This window comes from Balaenoptera borealis, assembly GCF_965194805.1.
Source record: "Balaenoptera borealis genome assembly, chromosome: 1".
NCBI lineage: Eukaryota > Metazoa > Chordata > Mammalia > Artiodactyla > Balaenopteridae > Balaenoptera > Balaenoptera borealis.
This window is the reverse complement of record NC_138860.1, coordinates 148,665,155-148,691,053: the sequence shown is the minus strand read 5'-3', so window position 1 is coordinate 148,691,053 and position 25,899 is coordinate 148,665,155. Positions and strand designations below refer to the sequence as shown.

The window sequence follows — 25,899 nt, the reverse complement described above, 5'->3', positions numbered from 1 at the left end:
AATCATTATGCGGTACACCTTAAACTTACACAGTGCTGTATCTTAATTATATCTCAATAAAACCAGAAAAAAAGAAAAACAAAAAAAAGGAGAGATGTTTTCAGAGCCCCTGAGGTTGGCGGGGTGGAAAGGGTCAGCTGGCCTCACCGCAGGGCTAGCCTCTCCCTCCCCTCTGGGCACCGACCTCCGAGCCTACAAGAGCTCCACCCCTGTACCCTGCTTGGTGAGGCCAGGAGGGCCCTTTCCAGCAAGACCTCAGCCTTCAGGACCCCCACCCTCTTTAAACGTGCCATGAGAGTGTGCCAGACTGCTGCTCAGGGACATGGACACGACGAAACTCCCACTAAGCCAGCAGGAAGTCCTAGACTTTGGGACACTCTGCCCTTGGTCCGTCTGATAATTATCCATTCCCAGCTTCTGGAACCTCAGTATTACTACAGACTTAACAAGCTGTTAATGGCCTTTGCCAGAAAAAATAAAAAGAAATGCGAAGCAATCACCAGACCCAAGCAGCTCGAGTCCTGAACACTGGTTTTAAGGCCCCAAGTTGGAAAACACGAACTGCTTCCTAAGAGGCTACCCTGGGCCAAGCATCGCGCCAAGAACTTGAGCCTCCTCCTTTCAGCAACTGCACAAGGAAGTACTGGTCTCCTTCCCATTTTACAGATGCAGCTGCTCAGCTCCAAGAATCAAGAGGGGTGGGTGGTGGACTACTCCATCCTCTTGTGTCCCCTAGACTCCCCCACCCCCTGGACATCCTGGAAGTCCAAGGCCACTGCTTATTTCCACACCAAGAGTATCTCTAGTGTGTGGCTGAGAATTCTGAGAGTTTCTGACTCAGGAGAGGGAACACTTGGCTTTCAGACCCTGCCACCCCTCCCACGGGTTCCTGCGGAGGTCAGCTCAAGCCGGCCGCCTGGCAGGAAGGGGCCACTCTGGTAGCTTAAAAGGAGCTGGTGAAAACACAAGCTCTGGGGGATTTGAGGAAAGAAAAGAAAACTGGAGCTGCAATTGGTGTGGGCTTGCTTCCTTTTAGGATTAAGGGGCCAACGAAAGACAAGGACCTCCCTAAAAATCTTTCAACGCCACAGATGTTGCTGCCATCACCAAGAAGAACGCGGCAGCTGGGTGTGCTGTAAATACAATTCCAGACAGAGTGGAGGACTGTGGGGTGTGGCAGACGCCTCTTCCTCCAAAAGGGAGGCATGTGTGCGTGAGTGGGGGCATGACCTCACCCCCAGGGAACCGGAAACCTGTGCAGGGGCCCAGAGCATCCCAACACCGACAAGCAGGAGTGGGAGAGACAAGCAGGCCTCCAGGCAGGGCAGAAAAGAAGGGAAGGAACACCCTAGAACAAAATCCTCCTGCTCTCACTGTGAAATGCCCCTCTCCTTACTCAGACTTCTGGCTTTAGATAGTCAGATACCAGAGAAATCCCAAGGAGGACAGAGCACAGCAAACTCTCTGCCACAGCGCCTGCAGGACCCAGAGCCGCGTTCAAATACTCAGAAGAGCGGGAGCCAACTGTGAGAAGGTGCTGGAACAGGAATGGCCTGCCAGACCCCTGCCTGATGGTGCTGTGGGACCCCGGACCTGTGGGTATGGAGCTGTGTCCCAAGGAGCGACCGCTGTGTTGCTGCTATAAAGGGGTGGGCAGGGCACTTGAGATAATTTCCTCTAGAGGTTTCTAAACTGTCCTTTTTGGCAATGGAGGCCCTCTGGGCAAAAGAAAGCTTAGGCAGGAGCTTGGTATATGAAAATGGCAAAAGCTCTGAGTTGAAGGGAGCGCCGGGGCCCTGGCAGACCTGGCTCCTCGCAGCTGGGTGGTACCACCAAGAACCACAGCTACAGATTCACCCCCCACTGGACTGGCAGGGACGCTGGGGCCTGCTGGGGCCACCGAGGTGAAAGTGATTCGTCCAAAGTCAGACAAATGGTGAGTTGCAGACAGAATAATGTAATATCCTGCCTTGGGTCCCAACAAACTGTGACCGTTGAGCCAGCTCAGGCCCACCCCACCTCCCAAGGGTGGGAGGAAGCTTTGGGGACCCACACTGCTGCTCGGGGACACAGACCCCTGCCTTCCAAATTCCTCAAATCCCTCCCATGGAAGGCTCCCAAATGCTCCTCTTCCCCAGCTCGCTGGGGGTCCCCTCAACTCTGCCAGGTGGGCTGCCCAGCTGTGGGCATAACGGGCTGCTGGGGCCCTGGTCACGCCCTCTCCCCTCACCCCTCTGAGCTGCGAGACATGGAAAGACTAACAGACTTGGAAAGAGGAGAGAAGGCGGGTGCACACAGATGGCCGGGAGATGGACAGACAGACAGGCGGTCGGTTACCTGTGGGCCGGGCCCCATGGGCCCCATGCCTCGGGGAGGGTTCATTCTCTGCATTGATCCTCCCATGTTGGGGTGCCCTGCGTGACAGAGCGGGTGAGCCGTGAGTGGCAGGAGGTGGAGGCAGACAGTGGCGGGGGGAGCCCCTCCCGATGCCCCCCCACCCCGGTGGCCCACCCTGCCTTGTCTACCTTGTTGTCGCGTGGGATCCATGGAATTGGGCAGCAGTGGCTGTGTCCCAGGAACTCCTCCCGGAGGCTGAAAGAGACGTAAGACCCGAGGTGAGTGGCTGCCCCCCGGAGCTGGGGACAGAGGGGAATGCACCTGCCTGCCCAGGCTCCCCACCTGACCATTTAGGGCCACTCATGGCCTCCCCAAGACCGCTCCTGCTGCCCGCCGGCTGGGGGGCCCCCGGGCAGCAGCAGTCAGCTCCAGCTGGCGTTACGGAAAACTGCAGCATGGGTAGGTCAGCATGGGGGCTTCATCTCTGGGAGAGGAACCAGGGCCCAGCGCTGCCGTCTTGGCAGGTTTGCATACCAGCCAGAGCCCAGTCACACTCTGGCCGGGCCACCAGCCACACCCCCTCAGAGGCAGCACTGCTCCCTCCCTCCCTTTTACCACCCAAACTCCAGCTAATGCAGTTTAGGCCAAACCCTGTCTCTCCTTTGCCTCGTGGAGAGTGGAGGTGTAACTCGTTTTATCCCCAACTCCCAACTGTGGGGACCCGAGAGACCCACTAGCTAAAATCCTGCCACCGTGGGAGGTCCTTTTTCAAGGGGGCAGGGGAGGAGGCGGCTTTTGAGATTTAGACGAGAGAGCTGAGGTCCAGAGGCCTGAGGGCCCTCAGTTGCCTGCCGGCAGAGCCAGGAAGAACACCGGGACCCGGACCCCAGGGGTGGAGGAGGCAGCCTCTAGGAGAGAGTGAGCAGGATGCTGAGTGACAACCTGCCGCCCAAAGCCTGGTGCACGCGGCGCACGCTGGTGTGACTACTACAGAGGTGAGGACGGGGCCAGGGGTTTCCTGAGTGAACGCTTGGCACACCGGCTACGAAAACCCCTTCAAAGCGATTTATTTGAGACTGAAGTTATTTCAGCTGCAATATGAAAAAAGAGGAAAGAGCTGGGGGAGGGGGAGGGAAAGGGAACTTGGCTTTTAGAACCCCATGTCTTAGGACTAAGCACAGGCCCTTGGCTTGGAGAGGAAAGCCTCTGTGAAAGCTGGGCACCTGTGATGAGGACCTCCACCCCCGCCCCCCGCTTCGCCCAGGGTCCCCCAGCCCCGATTGTGCTGTGGGGATGATGGCTGAGTGGGGAGCGGCTGGCCCAACAGGAAACTCCAAACCAGTTCTGGAACGAGGTGGTGGGAAACAAAGGGACAACTTCTCACTGTTTAGCTTCAGAATGGCCTGTGTGCGTGTGTCTGGGTAGGGGGAGGCTTCTGGGAGCGCCATGCAAGCCTGCGGGTACTTGCTGTTTGAGAAGTGGCATCTGGCACCTGCTGCTTCCATCTGCCTGGGGCTGCGGAGTGTCCCTCTCTGTGGCCCTGGGTTTTAGCTGTTCCGACCTCTTGCTTTCTCCCAGCTCTGCTTCCTCTCCCGAGTTCCCAAGCTCTGAACCACTTGGCTGGTTTGTGTCTGCCCACTTGGGGGTCTGGGATATTTCTCGAGCCTGGTTTCAGGACTCCGAGAGGACACAGGAAGACCTGCCACTGAGGCTGTTTGGTTTGGGGGCTCCTGGGATGTTGAGGTGCCGGGAGACCCCCACCCCAGGCCTTGGTAAGCCCCCATCTAACTCTGATGGAGCGGCCATAGGGGGCTGGACAACCACTTCCTTTTCAGGTAGCCCAGTGTTGACCACTAGTTCTGGCCGGAGGCTCTTCCTTGGGTTCCCCTAACCCTGCTGTGTGTCAGAACTCAGGAGCAGAGCAGGGCTTCCCGGAGGCCCAGAAGGGACCCGGGAGTCACTTCCCTCACTGGAGTGACCCTGAAATGAGGCAGTCTGGGCCTCCTCTACCAGGGAAGGAAGGTGTGCAACAACCAAGGTAAAAGGGGCCGCACTGCAAGGGCTGAAGCCCTCAGGCGTAAGAAAGGAGAAAAATAACGGCTCATATATGGGACTGCAAGCACGAGCCGTGCACACACCCTTGGAGCCTGCTGGGGAGAGAGATGCTCTGGGGCTGTCCCACAGGCTCCTGGAAGTAGGCCAGCACCTCGCCTACAGCACCATGGGGCAGGCGCAGGAAGTGTCTGCCCAGTGAACGGACAAATCCCACCAGAATCTGCTGGGTCACTCAGCTGCCTGCCCGAGTCCGCGGGCTGGGTGGGGTAGGGGCTCCGCTGGGATGTGATGTCAGGGCCACCTGACAACCCCAGACTCTAGCTTTCCTCTCCTTAACCCTGCTGAACCCCACTGCTCACCGCCCACCCATCTACCCTGGCTTGAAACACCACAATGCTCTCTGTACAAGGCTCCAAACCCCTAGCCAGGGAGGCAGATGGAGGACGGCCTTGCAAGGCTTTAGGGCCAGGTCAACGACCCTGAGCTCCTGGTCTCCCTAAGTGCCCTTCTCATTGCCCTAACCCAGGAGGTCACGTGGGCCTGAGCTGCTTCTGCTTCCTCCTCCTGCCCTGGGGAAGGCTGAGCTAACGGGTGGCATAGAGGCTTCTGTGGGACCAGCAGCCCCAACTGAGGCACTCTCCAAGAGACGCCCAGGGGCAGTTCCTGGGACAGGGACACATCCCCCCTTGGAGGACAGAAATGTCTTGAGTCCACAGGAAGCTGGAAATCGGTATAGATTTCCAATGGGGGAGTGGTGGGGAGGTTGGCCTGATTGATTTGTAATGCAAGGTACAGATGATGGATTTATTCTCCATGTGCCCTCTTGGGCACTTGCTCATGCTTAATTGATAAATAGAAACAAACGTTTCCTCTCGTGTCCCTTAATTGCTAGAGGAAGGGCCACAATATATGATAAGGAAGCATCTGTTCCGTCCCTGGGGCAGAGGCCAGTTTGGGCTAAGGAGAGCCCTGGGTGGGCAGGAGGGAAAGTTGCTGCTGGGGTCCGTGCATGTGATGGCAGAGGAGGCCCACTTGATGGCCTGTTAAAACCAAAGGCAAGGGGCAGCACTTTTACACCTATGAAAGCTAACTGAACCTGGTGAGGTGGAGAGGAAACAGCACTGGGCCAGGAGCTGCAGACTGACACGAGCCCAGCTCACTGAGACACTTAAGGAAGTCACTGCTCCACCCTGACCCTATGTTTCCTCATCTATGATATATCCTAGGGTCCCTCTTTGCTCAAAAAGCTGGGTCTCTAATTCTTGTCCGAATTTTTCCCCTTCATGTCAGAGAAAACAGGAAAGAAAAGATTTTTGGAGAAAAAGAATTAGTGGAAACTGGTAGGCTATTTAACTTTAAAATCGGAGTCCCCTGGTTATGAGCATCTCTCCAAAGTCCCTGTATTGTCTCACTCAGGAGTTTTCTTGCAGAGCCTTGAGAATGAAAGGTATCACATTCAGGTAATGCCAATCTAGCTGGTGACCTAACTCCCAGCTCCAAAGGCAACAAGGGCTGGATGTACTGGCACTTCTGGTCAGACTTTCTGAAGGGCTTCTGCAAGGTCACTCTAAGAATTATGTATACAAAGATGTATGGGCATGAAAAGAAATTTCCCTGATTTTTTATTTAAAGTTTAAGTCTGTCTACCCTAAAAAGAAGATAATTCATCTTTACCTCTGCAGCTCTCTTCCCGCCCCTGGATGGGCTGAATCAGGTAGGGCAGCTGGGGACCGATTTCTCCAGACCACCTCGAATTGCCAACCCTAATGGGCCAGCATAAGGCCCACAACTCCAGGCTGAAAACCCCTCCCCGTAAGCAGACCACTTTTCTAATTACATGAACAAATCCTTTCTTATTTTGAGTTGGGTCTGGGAAGCAGGCAGACATTGCTTAAAAACTCACAAATGTCCTCCTTGCTGCATCCAGGCTCCTGACCTAAGCATTCCTACTGGCCATTTCTCCCCTTAATAGCAGGATTATATTTACCAGCCTTGGCAATTCTCAAAAGCTTCCAGGAAAAAATGCACGTTGTCAATTAACTTCATTAAGAAGGAAGACCCTTTTCCAAGAAGGGGCTGGAAGGGAGGGGCTGGGGCGTTACCACCTTCTCTAGGAGAGTGGAAACCCTGCATTCCCGGCCTGCTGCTCCAGAACTGACTGCCCAAAGCCCACCGGTAGAGGCAGGTGAAATGTTGGGAGGGGCTGCAATGGGGACCTGTTTATAAGCCTCCCACGTTAAAACTGTCCCTCCACCTCCCAGCCCTTCTCTCAGATTGTCATCTGAGTCCAAATCCAGCCGGGTTCACGGGTGGCCGAGTGAGGGGAGAGAACATGAAAAGGTACAGTACCTGGTTTCCCATTCTGATCGGGGGCCGGGGGCCGCCTGCGTATCGCGGTGACATAAAAGGCTGCAATTACAGGGCATTAGTTCAATGACAGCCTGCACTGAACGGTGACAGACAGAAATGCGCTCCTCTCCACAAAGTCCAGTTTTGTTACAACTAGTCATCTTTTAAACTCTCTTCCTCCCGGTGGCCTCTTCCCTCCGGGCAAAACTTCCTTTGGGTGGAGGGAGTGATAGATGCATACACCCTGCACCTGTTGGCGGAGATCTACTCTGGATGCCTGCCGGGGCAGCAACTGGGACCCGGCACAGGACGCGGAGGAACGGTTACAGTAATGCAGGGCAGAGGAGGAGACCTCTGCTCTTGGTAAGGGCAAGTGAAAGAATCGGAAAGGGACTTGTACAGGAAATTTTCAAGCGTGCAGACAAAGCTGGATGCGCGCTCACACGCACTCACAACACCGACAAAGGGGGTGGGGAAGGGGAGCGCAGGTGGGAGGGCGGGGGAGGAGGTACACAATGAAAACAGTGAGGGGACAGCGGGGCGCCCTAACTCAATGCGGGGGGGGGGGGGGGGGGGGGGGGAATGGGCAAGAAAGCTTTCTCAGCAGCGAGTGCACAAAGAAAAGGCCAGGGATGCAGCTTTGGTTACAAACAATGGTTAACCAAACTCAAAAACCAAACCAAAAGTGAGAGAGGAAAAAACAAAAACGCAAAGGTCGCTGACAAGGTCACAGAAATAGTTTTCCTTTTCTTTTGGTTTCATATCCAAGAGGGATGTGATGTCCAAGGAATGAAGACTATCTTTAGGAAAAAAAAGATATATTTTGGGGGGGAAAAAAATCTCCTTGGTCAAATCTCCTCAAAAGCAATGGCTAGAGCACATTTTTTGTTTTTCCTCTGCTGGCTCTGTCCTCCTGGTGCCCCGCGCCCCCCGGCGGGCGGGCGAGCCACAGTGCGTTTACCTGACTGTGGGGTCCCATCATGCTGCTGGGATTGTGAGGTGGAGGCTGTGCGTGCGGCGAGGGCTGTGACCCCGGAGGACCCTGTGAGGCCAGACAGTAGAGGCAGGTTATAGATCACAGCACATGGAGAAGCGCAGGAGAAGCTTAAAAGAACAAAAATTAAACCAAAACGAAGGGCGGGCGTGCAGGCGGAGGGCTCTGGTTGGCGGGGAGGTGCAAGCTGCTGCTTGGGTCGCCGGCAGGAGGGAGAGAAGCTGATAAACACATTCAAGGGGGATTTACAGGCACGACAAATAAAATCAAGCTCCTTTGTGGAAGCACACAGGAGCGGGCCGGCATGGTCTGCCGTTGCAGCGGAGTTTGCCATGTTAAATACGTTGATTGAGATGGGATCAGGGCAGAGCGCAGGGACGCACAGAAACTGACCCACCCTGCAGGGCACCCACGAGCCGCCCCCCGGGGCTGCGGAAGGACCAGGAGGCCCTGCCCTCCGGGAGCTCCCGGGCTGGGTGGATGGAGACGGGTCGTGGGCCAGGACCAGTGACCAGTCTACCGAGGGGAGGGGCCCTGATGGATGAATGGGAACAGACAGGAGGAGCGAGGTGGTGCCAGAGACTGAACACATGGGGGACAAGAGGAGGAGACGGTCACCGAGCGCCCACTCAGCGCACTCATTAACATGCCTTCACTTGCAATTGGTCCCGTGACATGGGTTTCTCATTCCTATTTCCACCAATGACGAAACTTAGTCTCAAGGATGAGGAGATTTGGCCACGGCCACATAACCGGTAGATGGCAGAGAGAGGAGGAGAAGCCTGATGGGTCCAAGGCTGACCCTGACCCCTGCAGCCGGACCTGGGCGGGTGTGTGCGGGAGCAGTGGGATGGGGCTCTCCATTCCAGCCACCCCCATCCCAAGCTGATCCCTGAAGCCCTGGGCTATGCTGGCCTCGACTCCCCACAGAAGAGGTGGGCAGATGAATTCCCTTAAACCACGGAGTTGGTCAAACCGTGGGCTACAGTCCATTAGTGGATGGTGAAATCAATTCAGTGGGTTGCATCCATTGTTTTTAAAAACGTGGAACACAATAAAAAGTAGAATAGAGGGCTTCCCTGGTGGCGCAGTGGTTAAAATTCCGCCTGCCAATGCATGGGACACAGGTTCAAGCTCTGGTCTGGGAAGATCCCACATGCCGCGGAGCAACTAAGCCTGTGTGCCACAACTACTGAGCCTGCGCTCTAGAGCCCGCGAGCCACAACTACTGAGCCCGCGAGCCACAACTACTGAAGCCCGCGCACCTAGAGCCCATGCTCCGCAATGAGAAGCCACCACAACGAGAAGCATCCCGCGCACCGCAACTAGAGAAAGCCTGCATGCAGCAACGAAGACCCAACGCAGCCAAAAATAAATAAATTAATTAATTTTTAAAAAAGAATAGAAAATATTGGACAGCCTTGTGTGTTTTAAGGCAGATACTTTTCATTAATCTCTGTTTATAAACATACGTGTGTGTGTGTGTACTGGGTCACTCCATCAAAGGTATTTTCTGAGCTTCCCTGGTGGCGCAGTGGTTAAGAATCTGCCTGCTAATGCAGGGGACGCGGGTTCGAGCCCTGGTCTGGGAAGATCCCACATGCCACGGAGCAACTGGGCCCGTGAGCCACAACTACTGAGCCTGCGCGTCTGGAGCCTGTGCTCCGCAACAAGAGAGGCCGCGATAGTGAGAGGCCCACGCACCGCGATGAAGAGTGGTCCCCACTTGCCGCAACTAGAGGAAGCCCTCGCACAGAAACGAAGACCAACACAGCCAAAATAAATAAATAATAATTTTTAAAAAAAATGTATTTTCTACTGCGGGTCACAGTCAAAAAGCATGAAAATCCAGTCGGGGAAGTGCCCTGCTGCCCACTCGGGAGGAGAAGTGGGTTGCAGCCATTGTTGCAACACTGGGGGCTGTGCTGCTACCCTTGGAAATTGAGAAAAATTCAAAACACGCGTGGGGGATGAGTGTGGTTTCATTAAGAAAGAGAGGGAGAAGGGCTCTTTGAGAGACCCAGGCAGGGTTTTCTTCCTCAGCCTCCTCCCTCGAAGCCAGGCTGCCCAGCCTGCTGCTGGCTCAGGAACCAAAGCCCAGAGCTGGGAGCGGGCGGAGGGGTGGGCTCGGGCCGGCGGGCATGGAGACAGAGAGAGGTGTGCAGAGAGAGGCGAGGGGGCCATGCCCAGGACAGGCCTGGAGCTTCTCGGCCAAGTGAGGGGCTGCTCACTTCCCAAAAGCTCCGCGGAGCAGATGTTCCCCTACCTGCCACGCTACTAATTTCAACAAGTGTGTGTCTTTCTAGCGGCTGCCAGCAACGGCATGGTTTGTTACCATGAGCAATTTTCTTAATTAACAGACATTAATTAGCCATTTAGCAATTTTGCAAGCATTTGTTTAGCGGCTTTCCTAAACATGAATACCACTGTGATAATGGCACTGATTAGAGGGTCCCCTAATTAACAGTACAGGGAAGGAAAATTGAAATCACATAAATTAAAAAGGGAGGGGAAGCTAATGAAGGCGGGACATATTTGCACCTGCAAGTCTTTTGTACCGTGAAACTTGGGTGCAATGTAAACAAAATAAGATAATTTGAAGCCAACCCCCCAAAAAAGGAAAATGAAAAGAATGGAGGAGGAGGGTTCAAGGGTGAGGTCCAGTCTCCAAGAGGGGGAAAGGCCTTCTGTCAGGTCCTCAGCTCTTGGCAGGAAGGAGTGCCTCCTCCCTCCCAATCCTTCGCTGCTCTCCCTGGTAACATCGTGACCCTCAGGGCCAGCAGTGTGGCTCGGGCAGGTCCCTCACACCTGTGCACCCCGGCAGCCAGGGGAGGTCAAGAGCAGCTGACTCGCTGAGTGATCAGAGAAAAAGTAAGTAAAGCCCCTCAGACAGCCACAGACAGGGGCCTCAGTCAAAGCAGTCCTTGCTAAAGGCCAGCACTCAAACCCGAGTTTTGTCATTCCAAGCTGCCCCTTGGCCCTGCATTCCGGCTGCCTGGGCCCCCGGAGGTCCAGAGGGCAGGGCTGGTGTGTGTGCTTCACCTCTGCACCTCCCCCAGAAGCTCTCTGCAGGACCCTGCTGCCTGGGCCCTGATGAGTGGACAGGGAACAACTTGGCGTCCATGCCACTGCTTCAAGACAAATGACAAGGAGTAGCAGTAAGTGAGTGTGGCTGGTCAGTGAGGCCCTAGCCCAGCAACTTCCTTGTCCTGGGGGGAGCCGTGGGGAGCAGGCTGATAAGCCCTGAGAGGGGGCAGTGGTTCTGAAGTCTCTCCTCTGACTTGGAGCTGGGGTTTGGAGTGCCGAGGACACGAGAACCCTAGCCCAGGCCAGCCAGTCACCCAGAGAGAAAAGCCCACGACAGTCTGGACACAGGCGAAGATACAGCTCAGCATTCACCTTCCCAGGGCATGAAGCTCCTCTCCCAGGCCCAGTCAGGCTGCCCAGGCTCTGCTTATATACCTCCCAGCATGGCCCCCGGCACTACTGGGAACGTCACAGCCAGAAAGCTTTTATTCCACGGAGCCAGAAGCCCACCTTTGCCAATGGGTCACCCACATCCTCCCAAATCTCCATCCTCTGTATCTCTGCTACCCCCACTCAGCCTGACAGCTCTCCGTCACTATATCTGTGTCCGGGTTCTGTCCCTGAGACTGGGTGCAACAGCACAGGGAGGGCCCTGCACACTTGGCTTGTTCTCAGCAGCTGAGAACGGGGCTCCACGGTGGGAAAATGTTTGCTCGTGTAAAGATGACGACGGACGTGTTGCCCATCTCCATGAGGAGGTATGGCATCTGCTGCCCTGTGCTTTATTAAACCACAAAAACGTGTTCTTCTCTTTCTAGTCTGCATTCTCAACAAGAGACTGACAGGTAGGTTTAGAGAAAACAGACCTTTAGTCTTTTCAACTTGTTACCCACTCGAGCAAAAGGCTATGTAGGAGGCAGACCAAAAAAAAAAAAAAAAAAAAAAAAAGAACTTGTTTTAAGATTCTGACCTTTGTTGGGATGTTGTTGGCTTTTCTCTTCCCCAGATGCTGCACAGATCTGGCAGGCAGGTGGAGAGGACGGAGGTGGAAGGTGAGAGAGGGCGGGAGTCTTAAAGCTGATAATACTGAGTGTTCTCACACAGGACAACTCTCCCCTGGCTCCCACCTGCCCTCACCCCGCCAGTGGGGCCTTCCTGGCTTCTACTTGCTGAAAGCTTTAGAAGAACCCAAAATAGGTGCATCTGGAAGCCTGCTTGGCCAGGATGACCCTCTGCATCCAGCTCCATTTAGACCATCTTCCTCACAGACCTTGGAGGCTTTCCATCCTAGGTGCTGCCCAATCAACCCTCCTGACATGCCAGAGAGATGGATACGGGCAGACATCTGAGGTGAGCAGAATATAGGGCTGGACCAGGCTGGGGGTCCCACCAGAAGCTTGGGGAGAACCACACCTGCCCAGCAGTCACCTGTTTGTTGGCAGCCCTGAAAGATCATCACTTCTTCCAATGCTCTTCGTTCATCGGGGCGGGGGGGGGGGGGGAGGCGCAGGACAGAGGTGTGATTTGTCCAAGGCCACAGAGATGAAGCTGGCGGCTGAGCCACCTGAGCCACATCACCTAACTCCAGCCCAGGGCTCGCTCTCTTCATATCATCATGTCCCCATCCATGCAGACAAAGCAGCAGGCTTTGGAAAGAACTGGGTTCAAATCCTGACTCTGCCACTGACTGCACTTCTCTCATCAGTAAAATGGGAACAATTACAGTAATAATAATGAAGCCACACCTGCCACACAGTACAGATGGCCTTCACTTGCATCAGCTCATGTCATCTCAACTCCTCACTGGCAGGGCTCTTAATTGCTCCATTTTATAGCCACAGAACTGAGGCGAAGCCACTTGCCTTGGATTACAAAGCTATTAAGTGGTGGGTCCAGGCTGATTCTAGAGTCCTGGGCCGCCTAGCTGGTCCACCATTCTACAAGCCCGTGAGCAGTGCTCCTAGAGGCTGAAGGACTTGTGGGTGCATCCAGCCACTCACCCACATACATATCCTGGGTACTGACCTCCCATGAGTCTGGCCAGCCCATGCTGGGGTGAGGGAGGGTCACAGAAGTGCACTGGACTCGTCTTGGCCCTGGAAGCTCCCAGGCTAGCTGGGGAGAAGGATGAGGACACAGTGACAAACAGGCTGGAGTGCTGGTTTAAACTGCCACGGGTTACAAGAGAAGGCGACAAGTAAACCAAGGCCCAGGGAGGCCACAGAATGGAGGCCAACAGGGAGAAGGGATGAGAACTGGGGACCCCTGGCGGGTCAGAACTCTTTCCATCGTACAGTACTGCCTCCATGGGGTGACGGCAAGGAGACCTGTGCCAAAGGGACACCCCAACTTGGAAAATCCCTGCCACTGGATCTGGGAACAGGAAGGTGACTTGCCCACTTCCTGTCTGGGCCTCGTTCTGCCCCAGACCCTGTTAATGGACTTGCCATTCCCCTCAGACGTTACGGAAATACGTTAACTCCCGCACTTCCTTATTCTTTTTCCTGCCACTTTGGCACTGGGTGGGAGCCTCCGAGAGCCACTTAGGCAGGGCCCGGGGAGGCTCTGCTGTGGACCATTCCACTAAAACCCTAGACGCTGACAGTTGAGTGAAAGTGCCTTTGCCATCATCGACATGGTGGGGAGCAGAGTACAACAGATCCAAGGTCTCTGCAGAAAAGCACCTCAGAACCGTCAGCAGGACCCACCTATGCACACCCCCCGCCCCCCGAAGCTATCCTTGAGAGATGCGCTTGCGCACGATGGGGAAAGCTTCCTCGCATCCATCCCAGCTCCTCCAGGACATGCTGTGAGTCCAGTTTCCTCATAAGGAAAATGGGATATTCTACAGGTATTGCAGGGAGGTGGTACAGCTGACGGTGCTAGGCATAGGTCCCCAAGCTTCCACAGTCCCCACGCCTGATGCTCCAGAGCCACTCACAGCCCATTTACAGGGAAAGCGAGAGCTAGACATACTCTGTGGGATCGCCCTCCTCAGCCTGTTGAAAGCCCACGCATCCTCCTTTGCGAAGCCTGGCCTATTCTACCCAGCCAGGTGCACTCCAAACGTGCGGCATCCTCTTTGGACATCCTGCCTTATTTGTGGATGCCACGTGGGCTCCTCCAGGGCAGTGACAGTCCCCATGTGGACGTCCAGGGCAGGGCCCGAGCTGAGCAGTGAGGCGTGGCCAGCAGGCGGACCCCTCAGCCATGGTCAGCCAGCCCCTGGGTGGGCACATTTAACACTTTTGGGTTCAAGGAACCAGGAGGAAACGTTAGTAACAACAGGAATGACCACGCTGGTCTTCTGAGCTAAAGACTCTTGGGAATGAGGGAGGACAGTACCATAAAATTAAAAACCAAATAAAAAAGAAAATCTGTATTAAATTTTTTTTTTTTTAAAGGAGAAAGGTAATAAAAGCTATGTGCTAAGTTTAGTATTTCCAAAACTCACGGCTCCTTCGCCAAATGCCACCCCATACTCCCCAAAGCTGCCTTCAACCTGCCTGGACATCATGGACTCTCAGAGAAACAGAGATGAGACTGAGTCCCACGTTTTCTGTGTGCAGAGGTGGGCCAGTGGGGAGAACTCGGCTGTCAGAGCCCAAGGCACTGGGGCTGGAGTCCTGCCTGACAGCCCCGGGCATGGGGCTGCTCCTCTGTAAGGAGCGAGGAATCCAGGTGACACTCTCCTTGCAGAAAAGCTGTGACAGTGCTCTGGGAACAGCTGAACACCCCGTCATTACCATCAAGGCCAAATCTGCCTTTAGTCAGAAGGCCTTTGGGGAAAGGGGACTTGAAGTTTTAGGTTGCCAAGAAACAAAACGCTCCACACATCCCTGTTCCCCTCACCCCCCGACTCCTGGGGATACTGGCCAGTGGTGTGGCAAGAATGCAGGGGTGGGTTTCATCAACTGGCAGCGGGAGACAGATGACCTGCATTACTGGTGGCCTGTGCAATCCGCCCGTTGGGCGTGTCACTGTAACTGAGTGAATATAAAATTACATTAATTATACACATGGCAACAGGCGTGCAACAGACAATCCAATTTGCTCCTTGGACACGAATGCTGACAGGAAATGCCATAAGCCCATTCTGGGGAGAGGGCCAAGGTGTGCCCGTGTGCCACCGACATCCCAAATCTGTCAACACGGTGTGCCTCCACCCATAGCCTCCCTGTGGCAGGAGGCTGACCACCTGGAGGGGTGATGGAGGGAGGGCTTTAAACCCCCTCCCTCTGACATGCAGCTCGTCTCAGAAAAAGTTATTTCTTCATTTCGATCCATGGGAACGAACTTGGCAGTGACTTGGACAGTTGCCTTCCTATCCTGCTTCTATCTGTCCCCTACGGGGAAGAGGCATCTTTATGTGTGTACGTGGCAGTAGAGGCTGGCGACAGAGCTGAAGTTACCAACTCAAGGCTAGAGGGGGCTGAGCTGGGCCACACCCAACCGTGGAGCAATGGCCGGGCTGCAGCACAGCCCTGAGAGCTCACAGTCAGGGGGCTGCCGGCCTCCGGGAGATGAGCCCACAGCAATCACGGCCCTCCGTGGGCACCAGGTAAGGGGGGTAGGTCTGGCAAGTGGTGGTAGCCCATCTTCCTGGAATGGTGGGGAAGTTGCCAGTGAGAGGAACAGGACAGTATACGACGTGTCTCCCTTGGAGTCACCTCTGCATAACCTCAGGAATCCTCACAGCTTCCGAGGTCCACTCTGTGCAAGGATCAGTGAAAGACTCATTGATTTCCGGCTGAGCAAACGCCCCGGCTGACCTCCCCTCCTCCCCGTGCCTCTCTGAGGAGCCAGGACAGTGCTGGGCAGGTGGCGAGGGCGAGAGGTCTGTGCACTTGTGAATCTGGCTTCCCGGGACGGGCTGCCAGGACACCCCACAGGAGGCACTCAGATCATGTTTTACTCCAGAGGTCCCATGGAGACAGAGACGCAGAATCAGCAGGCGACGGTTTTCAAAACAAAGGGAGGAAACATGGCAAATGAAAGTACAGGCGGCGTCCAAGACCTAACCAGAGCGCCCCCCCCCCCCCAGTGCTGCTCCCTGACTCTGCCTCAGCCCCGCGCGCAGACGGGAAAGCCAAGCCCCAGGGACGTGGGCTCACTGGTCCCACGTCCTGGCTTGGCGCCCTGCACCACACCCAGCGTGGAGGCTGGGGTCAGCAGCCGCGCGAGGACCCCAAGAGCATGGCCACCACTGTGGCTGAGCTACAGGAAAAGTCGACAACCTATGGCTCAGGGCCAAATCTGGCCTGTCACCTGCTTTTTAAATAAAGTTTTATTGGAACACAGCTATGCTCATTTGTGTACCGTCTGAGACTGCTTTCATGCTGTATCAGTACAGTTGAGCAGTTGTGACAGAGATCAGATGGCCCACAAAGCCTGAAATATTTACTATCCAGCCCTTCACAGAAGAAGTTTGCTGACCCTTGAGTTTAGTAATGGTTTTCAAGACTGAAGAGGGAAAAAATTGGAGTCTTTTTAAATTCTCAAGGAAAAGCAAAACAGTGCTAGATCTACTTTCTGATTTTAACTTCACATCTCTTTAATAAGATAAATGAAGCAAAAATTAACCCCATTTTACAAAGGAGAACACTGAAGTCCAGTGACATTACAGCATTATTTACCAGAGCCAGGATCTATCCCACTGACGACAAGAGAATGAGTGCCCGGATCCGGGGTCAGCAAACCTGAGTTCTGGTTCCCCCACCAACATGCCATGTGACCAATCTCTGAGCCCCGGTTTTCTGGGCCATTGGTCTTAAACAAAATGATCTTTCATTACTATAACACAATAACCAGCATTCATGACCAGTTGTTTGGTCCCAGAGCATCTCCTTGCTCACCATCTTCCCTGCGTTCATTCTTGCCACAATGCTGGGGGACACACTCTTCCCTCGCTCGCCAGCACAAAACATTCTGGGGGCTTGATTCCAACCCTGAATTCTTTCAGCAGGTTCGTGCTGTTTGACCCTCGCCTATGCAGTGAATTCAGAAGAATTCTCTAGGGTTATCTCAGGAAAGGGCTCTATCTACCTTGAAAGGCTGTGCTTGGGGTGGGGGAGGGGCAAGGGGGGGGCGACTGTGCTTCCAGCCGCTGCTGCTAAACCCTTGAGGCCTCCCTGCTGAAGATTCTTTGTATGTGCCTGTGTCCACAGAACTCAGCACTCTTTCCAGGGACACAGGAAAAAGCATTAATACGCAGAACTTATGGGCAGAACCCACGTCCACCTGGCAGTGCACCCAGCCACTGGGTCCCAGCACCCTGGGCTGAGTGTGCGCTAAGCGCTGGAGACACAAAAATAAGCAGTACTCTGGCCTTCCCTGAAAGAGTCCCAGGCAGTGTGGAGAGAGCAAGGTGTAACTGTGACCAGAGCAGCATTCCAACAGAGGCAGGTACCAGGTGTGCGATTACAGAACCATCACATTGCGTAGGCAGGGCGTGGAAGGATGAACAGGCGTCCTCTGGCAGAGCAGAAATGAAAGGGGCTTCTGGGCTGAGATCGGCATCTGTGTGGCAGAGGCAAGAGTGGGCGTGGTGCTGGGGTGGGGCCTCATGCACAAGATGGTGACCCTGGGGCTGGGACCTTCAGGCTGAGGAGTGGGGTCATTTACCTTTGGGAGCTCATGCAAGGGAGTGGTGATCAGACCTATGTCTTGGGAAGCACACATCCATTCCATTCCTTTCCAAAGATGTTTCTGTGCCCTTCCCCGAGTTAGAAATAAAGACCTGTGGCCACTGGAAAACAGTGAGTTCACAACTGGGGTGCTAATTCCCATCTCTTGCTAACTACACATGGAGTGTTTACCTGCTTCCCCACTAAGCCACACTCCAGCCCTGAACAGCCAGCCCTCTTTAATGCTGGCGAGGGTTTCCGAGACCCAGTCCCAGCCATGTGGGTTTCTGGCCGACATCCCGATAGCACACTCTCTCCTCCCAGACGTCTACTGGTTGCAGTAGAGACCGGCTCTGTGGGTAAGTGGGAGAGGCAGAGACACACCCAGGATCCAGAACCATGCCAATCCTGCAGAACACAGGGAGGACACGCCTACCTTGCCAAGAGAACCACATCTCCCCCCGACCCAACAAAAGACTGCCTTTCGCTCTGAAAGTGGACAGGGCTGCAAAGACGCATCCCGCTCCTGCCCGCCAGCCTCCACGCCACCTCTCGCCAACACTCAGGCTCCACTGTTAATCACGGCAGCACAGTGAAGGCGAGGTGCATGTTAAAAAGGCACTGCCTCGTCTGCCCAGAGAATTCTTGCTCTACTTTTAGCTCTCCGGGCACATGCGTGCACACAGCCTTCCTGCCCTACCCCCTTATGCCCAGACAGGCGATCCAAAAGGTACAGATTCGTCATACCAACTAGGGCAGGGAGACCAAGGCTGTGGAAGCTATAAATCCAGATGCCAGAATTCAACCCCAACTGTCCACTGGGCAGAAGAGGGCTGAGAAGGAAAGAGGAAAGTTGGCCAAGGTTCCCCCTTTAGTTTTGTGGCTTCCAGGATGACTGGGTGGTTTCTCGTGCCTCTTCTCCCCTGAGAAGCTTGGGGAATGGACCAAGATCTCGTCTTCCTTCCTCGGCTAAGGAGAAGCAACAGGATGGGGTGAGGGAAAGAACCAGGACACCAGGGAGAGACGGGCTGAGGAAGCCCGCCGACTGTCACCCAGGCAGTGGGCTATGAAACCTGGAGAACCTCAGTGGCAACACGAGGGGCAGCCATGTGGAAGAGCTCCAGATTCATGGGCCAGGGGCACGTCTGCAGTCCCCTCCCAAACTCCCTAACCTCGCCTGTAACACAGGCCACCCTACCTCCCCACAGAGAGCCACAGATACCGAGCGTCCAGTACTTAGTCCCGTGCTGGGGACCAGCCCTCACCACAGGGCAGCTGCCGATACACAGAGCTGTGCTCAGATCCTCCCCGCCCCAAGGAATCCTTCAGGAAGCCCCTCTTTCCCTGACTAAACCTTCCTATTACCCTACTCCCAGGGAGCTGCCCCCTTGCCCACTAACATGTAACCCGTCCGAATCTAAGCTAGTCTCAGGCTGGACTCATGGCCCTCACCAACCCCACCTGATGTGGGGTGCTCTTCAGCCAACTCCACAAAAGCCAACTGGTCCTCGAAGTGCTCCATTACTTCTTCTGCCCCCAAAGCCCTTGATGCCCCCAGAGGACAGGGCCTGGGTTTCTTCTGTTTACCACTGCACCTCCCATGTCTACTCCTTCTAACGTTACATTTTTCTGATGGGCAGACTGAGGCCCAGAAAGATAAAGGCACTGCCCCAGAACAGACTGCAAGTCTCCAAACTCTTAGACCCTTTCCATAACTCCAGAATAAGTCTCTCGGGGTCAGATATTATAATTAATCTGGGGAAGAGGCACTTAATCAGATTCACATTTTGGGTGTACATTTTTTTACCTTGAAGCAAGGATGGGACAAGACTTTTGTCAAAGTCTTCTTGAATAAAAATGACCTGAGACTGAAGAGGCTTCAAGAAGGGGAGGGGAGAATTCTGCAATCTGCAGAAGAGGCCCTGCAGACGTGCTGGGCGGGGCAGGGCTGGGTCTGAGAGCAAAAGCTCTGGCCCTTGTCCCAGGGACCAAGAGCTGGTTCAACAACGGGGTGAGGGTAGTACGGGCTAGATCACAAAGAGGTCTGGATGCCTTAAAAAGAGCCTGGACTTTATTCTTTTAACGAAGGGACACCACTGACAAGAAGAAGACCACCTGACGGAGGGGATGAGCCACTCCACTGACCTGCAGTGAGCCCAGGCTGGAGTCTGCCACGTGGACCAGAACAGCTGGAGCCAGGGACTGCCTTGCCTCCCAGCCCTGGGAGCCCAGCAGGGCCAGGCGGAGAGCTGTCCCTCCTGGATGTGCGCGGAAGGAACGGATGGCCCAGAAACCAGCCCCTGGGAAGAAGCCCTTGTGCAGACACCTGATCTGCCTTTCATTCTGAACACATTCCCAAACTCAGAGCTGGTGAAGCAGGTAGAGCTGTTCCTGTTTCACAGGTGGGGAAACTGAAACTCCAGTGATGCCCAGGTGAGTCACTAGTGACAGAACTCAGGAGTACAGTCAGCCCTCCATATCCATGGAGGCAGAACCCAACGATAGGGAGGCAGACTGCACTTGGCCATTTGATATAAGGGACTCGAGCATCCACAGACTTTGGTATCGGTGAGGGGTACTGGAACCAATCTCTCCGTGGATACCGAGGGACAACAGTAGAAGCAAAGACCCAGCCCCCTGGTGGGAGAGCTGACAGTAACTCACAATAGCAAGCTCACCCTGATGAGCTTGGCAGGAACAGAGTCAGAGGCTTTTGGACATACAACCTGCCTCCCTGCTTCCACCTCCCCTGTCAGCTCCTGTCGGTGGACAAGGGACAAGGAGTCAAGGTGGCAGGGCCCAAGGGGACAGCCACGTGGGCAGGGTTAAGTAAGGTGACATGTCAGAGGGCCAAATAAGACCCGGTGCTTAGCAGGTGCCAAAAGCATCAGTCTAACCGAAGGGTTAAGCACTAAAAAGCCAATCAATCTCGAGAATACCCCGAACCTCTCCCACACTTCACTGCCACCAAGGCTGTAACTGAGCCTGAGATTCCTTATGGAAAAAGGAGAAAACTCACGGCGACCCTTGCTCTTGGTTGAGCTGAAGACCTACCTCCATCCTGGCCTCTAGCTCGCAGAAAAGAACAGCCCAGGACACCCGTGCTTGTGTCCACAACACAGGACCCAGAGTGTTTACCCGCACCAGGCAGGGCTTCACAGGCATCATTTCGTGGTGTCTTCATATCTGCCCCAAGAGGTAGGGGGTATCTTCACCCCAAACTGTCAGGTGAAGCAGCTGAGGTTCAGAGAGCTTAATGGACTTTCCCAAGGCAACCAATGTGCCAACCCAGGCTGAATGACCCCAGGGCTGTCAGGAAGCACGTTCAGAGAGGGTGAAGGAGGGATGGGACACACAGGGGGCAGATGAGCTAACAGGCAAGTGGGAGCTCCAGGGGCCCAGCCGCTGGGCTTCTGACCATTGGTCAACACTGGGTCACGTTTCCACGGCAGCAATAAACCATCACTGAACACGAGTATACGTGCATGTGCATAGGCCATCCTCACCAGCGCTCTGAAAAGGAAGCACTGCAACATGCTGAATGACTGCTTCCCAGCACAGCCCAGGAGATCAGTGCCTAGAGAGCTCGGATAACCCGCCCAGAACACGTCACCAGGAGTGGCAGTGGGCTGTCTTGCTCCAAAGCCCCTGCTCACAGCCACTGAGCATTGACAAGCCTCTTTGGCCAGGACTCTCCTGCAGCTGGGTGCCCTCTGCTCCCCTCCACTGCAGACACAGCTGAAGTGGTGTCCCCAGGGTCAGGGAGCCCCTTGGAGAGCCCAGCACGGAACTGACACTTCATGAAAGCCATGGCCCCACCCATGCTCTTAAAAAGTCTAATCCCACCCTTTTGGTCTTAGCAAGAGATGGGGCTTCCTGGAACCTAGGGGTGGGCCTAGGCCAGAGGCTTCACTGATTCCAAGGCCTTCGTTTAAGGGAAGGAGCTTGTCAGGGAAAGGTCAGCTGGGGGGTTAATCTAGGCAGAAACAGGACATGAACCCAAAATCCACACTATGGGTCTCCTGCTATGTCCCCAGCTCTTAGAAGAGCACCTAAGCAAGATGAGAGAAAGCCCTCTGACCACCCGGTCTGGGCCCAAGGCCCTGGGCCCAGCCCAGACTCCTCAAAGGGCACTTTCCTTTCAGGGCAGCACGATCTTATTCAGGGGGTCTATCTCAATCCACGTAATGCCAAGGTGTGTTAATTCCAGGATTCCGCTGGAATTCCCTTCCTCAAACCTCTTCTGCTACAGGGCTGAGAAATTTGATCTTTATTTTTTTTTAAAGGAAAAAACATCTCAGCATGATTTGTAGAGAAGGGAGCAGGAGCCGAGGAGGGTCTACCCCACCCCCTGCCCCCCACCCATGAGAGGTGGGGAAATCTTCTGGGGGAATGGAGGCACCCATGGCAGAGCAGCTCTCCAGCACAGGGGGAGAAATTCAATTCTAAGAGAAACCCAGGTCCAAAGGGGAGAAGGATAAACCAGCCCAAGCTCTTAACAAACCAGAGGTGAAGGCGCTGCTGACACCAATCCTCTGGCATCAGATCCATAAAAGTCAGAGATTCGGGAGTCGGTTTAGAGCTCAAGAGAAGAGGCCCAGAGCGGGGGTCATGGCCCCTGGGGTCTCCCGGGGTGGGAAGAGCAGCAGCTGAGCACAGCCCCCGGGCCTCCCACACGTCTGAGGGTCCCTCCGGAGCCGCTCCCCGGCCTCTCCCTGGAGAGGGATTGGAGCCAGGACGGGTCGGGGGCAGCAGGGGCGGGCGGCAGGGGCAGGCGGCAGGGCCGGCTGCAGCCCACGCGTTCCCGGGTGTGGGGTTGGCTCCACGACAGGGGGCGGTCGAGGCCTGAGGAGCCGCTGGGTGCTTTGTTACTGAGCAAACCTCCCAGGCACTGACTGCTGATGCATAGCTAACAGGGTGGCAGACACTGATTTATGTTCAACTTTCCATTTCATCAGCGAGAGTGGAGTTCACATTTTGGGGAGGGGGAGGCGGCCTGCGTGTGCAGACACAAACATGCCCACGCGTGCACTCAGGCACAAGCACCGGTCACGGTGGCAACTTTTTTTTACCCTTTTTAGGAAGGAGGGCGAGGGGGTGAGGCAGCCTGGCACGTCAGGAGTAACCTTTTGTCCATGGTTGCTAGGAGCCCTGGCCGGTCATCTGCCGCTGGGCAGACGTTAGGCACCAGGCTGGTTGCCGGGCGGGGCGGGAGCACAGACTGACCTTTGTGGAGGTAGTGTTGGCAAGAAAGGAAGTCTTTTTTTCCCCCTCTCCTGCCCTGGCCTTTCCGCACAGGCCGGGTGAACATGGGGCGAGGTCTGCGTGTGGGTCCACGGCAGGGAAGGGAGGAACAGCCCAGTGCACAATGCTTCAGAGTGGCAGGGGTTCATAAAGGCCTCTTGGGCACCCCTCACTAGAGTGATGAGCAAACTAAGGTCCAGAGAGGGGAGGGTGGCCCCCCAAGGACACACAGCAGTTTAGCAGCAGCGGGGCTGGACTCAAAGCAGGCGTCCAACTCCCAGGGCAGGGGTCTTCAGGCTTAAAGGCTGCCCCTGGCTTCATCTCAGTAACGGGAGGGGCGTGGGGGGGGGGCGTTCCGCTGCTTCTGGCAGCAAGTCAGCTTGGAAGAGGCGGGGGCTCGGGTGGGAACAACAAGCACTCCCACCTCCAGCCGTGGCCCAGGGCCCAGCATTTGCAGTGCCCCGCCTCCGCTCTAATCCTTCTCAGCAGGGGTGACCCTGCCTTCTGTCAGTCGGGAGGCAGACAGCAGGGCGAGGGGCGGGGACGAGGGGGTGCTTCTGTCCCCCGGAGGACCCGGTGTGCTCACCCCGGACACAGCTCCTCTGTCCTCTCTCACAGACCAGTGCACCTATCAGACCCCCTCCGCCCACAGGGAAGCAGACAGGGCAAGGGGCTGGGGTCGGAGAGCCGGCCCAGAAAGGGGAGGAATCTGCTCCCCAGCAGACAGGGAGTTCATCAAGAAGCCCTGAACCCCACCACCCCGCCCAGGCCTGTCTTCCCTGAGCAGCACTCTGGCCAACTTGAGCCGCGCTTTCCTCATCCAGACCGTGGGAATGCTAGCAGCTCTCAGGCCTACCTAACAGGCAAATGAGATCACAGAGGGGGCACCTTCGCTGATCCGGAGGACGTTCCACCAGCAACTATGAGAGGGCTTCGGCCAGTTCCACTTTAGGACCTGGGAGCACGGCTGGGGAGGCCAGGAAGGGCTAGCCTGGGAGGCCACGAGACCACATACGGGGTCTCGTCCCCTGCAGAGGGAAGGCTCCAACGGGGTAGGAGGTACCGGAGACTCAGCAAGAGGCTGACTCTCAGCCCCACACCTGCCTCCTGCTCTGGCCTCACCCCGCGCCTCAGTCCAAAGCAGGCCTCCTCCTGGCCCTGCTCCCCGCGCCCCCCGCCCCAGCTAAAACATCCAGCGCGGGGGTCACCCGTCGGGGGCAGGGGGCACCAGCCACCGCACTCAGTCATCACTCCAGCTCAGGCCTGGCCACCTCCCATGGGGACCACAGCCTGGGCTTCACACCTCCACGCTGGCCAGCCTGCCATGAGCCCAGCCCCTCCAGGCCACTGGTGCTCTTCCTGGGACCATTATCACTCCCCTTCTTAGGGACCTTCCACGGCTCCCCTCTGTCTTTAAGTTCAAGTCCTTCGTGTGTCTGTCCGGACCTCCTGCCATTCCAAACTTGCCCTTTCACATCCACGCCCAGGCACAATGGCCCCTCCGTGTAATCACCTCTGCCTCCTTCACCAGACAGTCTGTGTGAGCCACTGAGGGCAGGTTCCCTGGCTGCCTCCTTAGTCTGCAGTGCTCAGCACGGCTGGGTGGCTGGGAGGTCGCTGAGCCCTTAGAGACCATGTCTGGCCGATGAGTTAACCACAAGCCCGGGCCAGGCCTCACATGGTTCTAGCCTCAGATTCACCAGCTGTCCAGTGGGGATCTGGGCCCTCACCCCTCAAGTCCTCCCTAGTAGCAGGCTTTGAAAGCCACAAAAACAAGGTGGTTTAATTCTTCCCAAGTCTCCCCTAGTCCCAGACTTGCCCTCATCAGCACAGAGTAGTCCTTCCTGTTGCAGCAGCTTTCTGGCAGGAAGAATGTCAGCTCACTCTGCTGCTGCCTGCTTCCCGCTGGACAGGAAGGCAGGAAACGGCCCAGCTCTTGCGAACTGCCTGAGCTGCTGCTGCCGGCATGTTCTCATTTGCTGGGCTTTGATCTTCCCTGGAAACACATCACCCCACCCCAAGGCTCACAGTCCTCAAGGCTCTCTGCTGGGCATCTAGTCTCTGCTTGGTTACCACCAGTGTCAAGGAGCTCACTACTTCATCGTTAAATTAGCAGGTGGTAGAAATGTCTTCCCTACAAAGACTTCAAGTGGTCTCCCTCTCTTTTTCTCAGAAGGATCTGCGATCTACGGGCTGACCTCACAGAGGCAGGGCTGAATATCTTATACATGGCAGAACTTCAGATACTTCAAGTCAGTCATCAGAACCCTCCTGAGGCTGCTTCTCTCCCAGAGAAACCCCAGCTACTCCAGTGGGAGATAAGCAGAGAAGTGTATCATATAATCTCAATAGCAAAGGACCAAGGTCATGTGTACCTCTCTCCCTCTTATTTCTGGATCATTTCTCTGCTTCCTGGGCTATACACATCATTTGTTTCTTCTTCTCTCTCCCCCCTGTAACTGACGGGGAGGGGTTCTCTGGGGCAGACCTCAACCTCCTTCAAAGGTGGGTGGGCTGGGCCAGCAGAAATGAGGACTCACTGGAACGGGGGACATGTCAAGCCCTACATGTCCCCCACCGTGGCGGAAAGTATCTGGGCATGTTCAGAGCAGGACGGGCTGAGCTTGGCAAAGGGAGCTGGGTCCCCCAGGGCTGTCTTTTCCAGAGAAGGCACAGTCTGTAGACCTATGACTTCTGCTGGCATTTGAATGGAAACATTGGCTACTTTTTTTTTTTTTTTAATTATTTATTTATTTTTGGCTGTGTTGGGTCTTCATTTCTGTGCGAGGACTTTCTCTAGTTGTGGCAAGCGGGGGCCACTCTTCATCGCGGTGCGCGGGCCTCTCACTATCGCGGCCTCTCTTGTTGCGGAGCACAGGCTACAGACGCGCAGACTCAGTAGCTGTGGCTCACGGGCCCAGTTGCTCCGCGGCATGTGGGATCTTCCCAGACCAGGGCTCGAACCTGTGTCCCCTGCATTGGCAGGCAGATTCTCAACCACTGCGCCACCAGGGAAGCCCTGGCTACTTTTAAGAGAAGATGGCTAGAGTTTCTCCTTCTCCTTCCATTATTTTTCCCCCCTTTTCTCTTGTTCTCTATTCTCTCTTCTTCTCCTAGACAATCAGACATGTATCTACATTAGGACCCTGACTGCTGTGGAAGAACACGAGGATCAGGAACCAGGAAGCTGGGTTTAGGCTCTGATTCCAGCCCTCGGTTGATAACTTTGGGCAGGTCATTCACCTTTCTGAGTCTCACTTTCCCAAT

The 25,899-nt window shown here is 55.3% G+C and overlaps 1 protein-coding gene and 1 long non-coding RNA gene across 16 annotated transcripts in view; one reads left to right on the top strand and one right to left on the bottom strand.

Moving 5' to 3' along the window:
* SSBP3 (single stranded DNA binding protein 3) overlaps positions 1–25,899 on the bottom strand; it is a 163,859-nt gene that overhangs the window by 19,888 nt on the left and 118,072 nt on the right. For 6 of the 15 annotated variants that reach the window (XM_082358382.1, XM_082358390.1, XM_082358389.1 and 3 more), the window contains 4 exons: positions 7,703–7,783; positions 6,742–6,801; positions 2,526–2,592; positions 2,338–2,414 (listed from right to left, as the gene is read on the bottom strand). In XM_082358382.1, the coding sequence (XP_082214508.1) occupies positions 2,338–2,414; positions 2,526–2,592; positions 6,742–6,801; positions 7,703–7,783 (285 nt within the window). The remainder of the gene's footprint in view (positions 1–2,337; positions 2,415–2,525; positions 2,593–6,741; positions 6,802–7,702; positions 7,784–25,899) is intronic. The other 9 variants (XM_082358391.1, XM_082358395.1, XM_082358393.1 and 6 more) reach the window with 2 other exon arrangements.
* LOC309613482 lies at positions 7,943–21,667 on the top strand. Its single transcript, XR_014235754.1, has 2 exons — positions 7,943–15,323; positions 15,683–21,667. It is a non-coding gene; the product is annotated as an uncharacterized lncRNA (long non-coding RNA).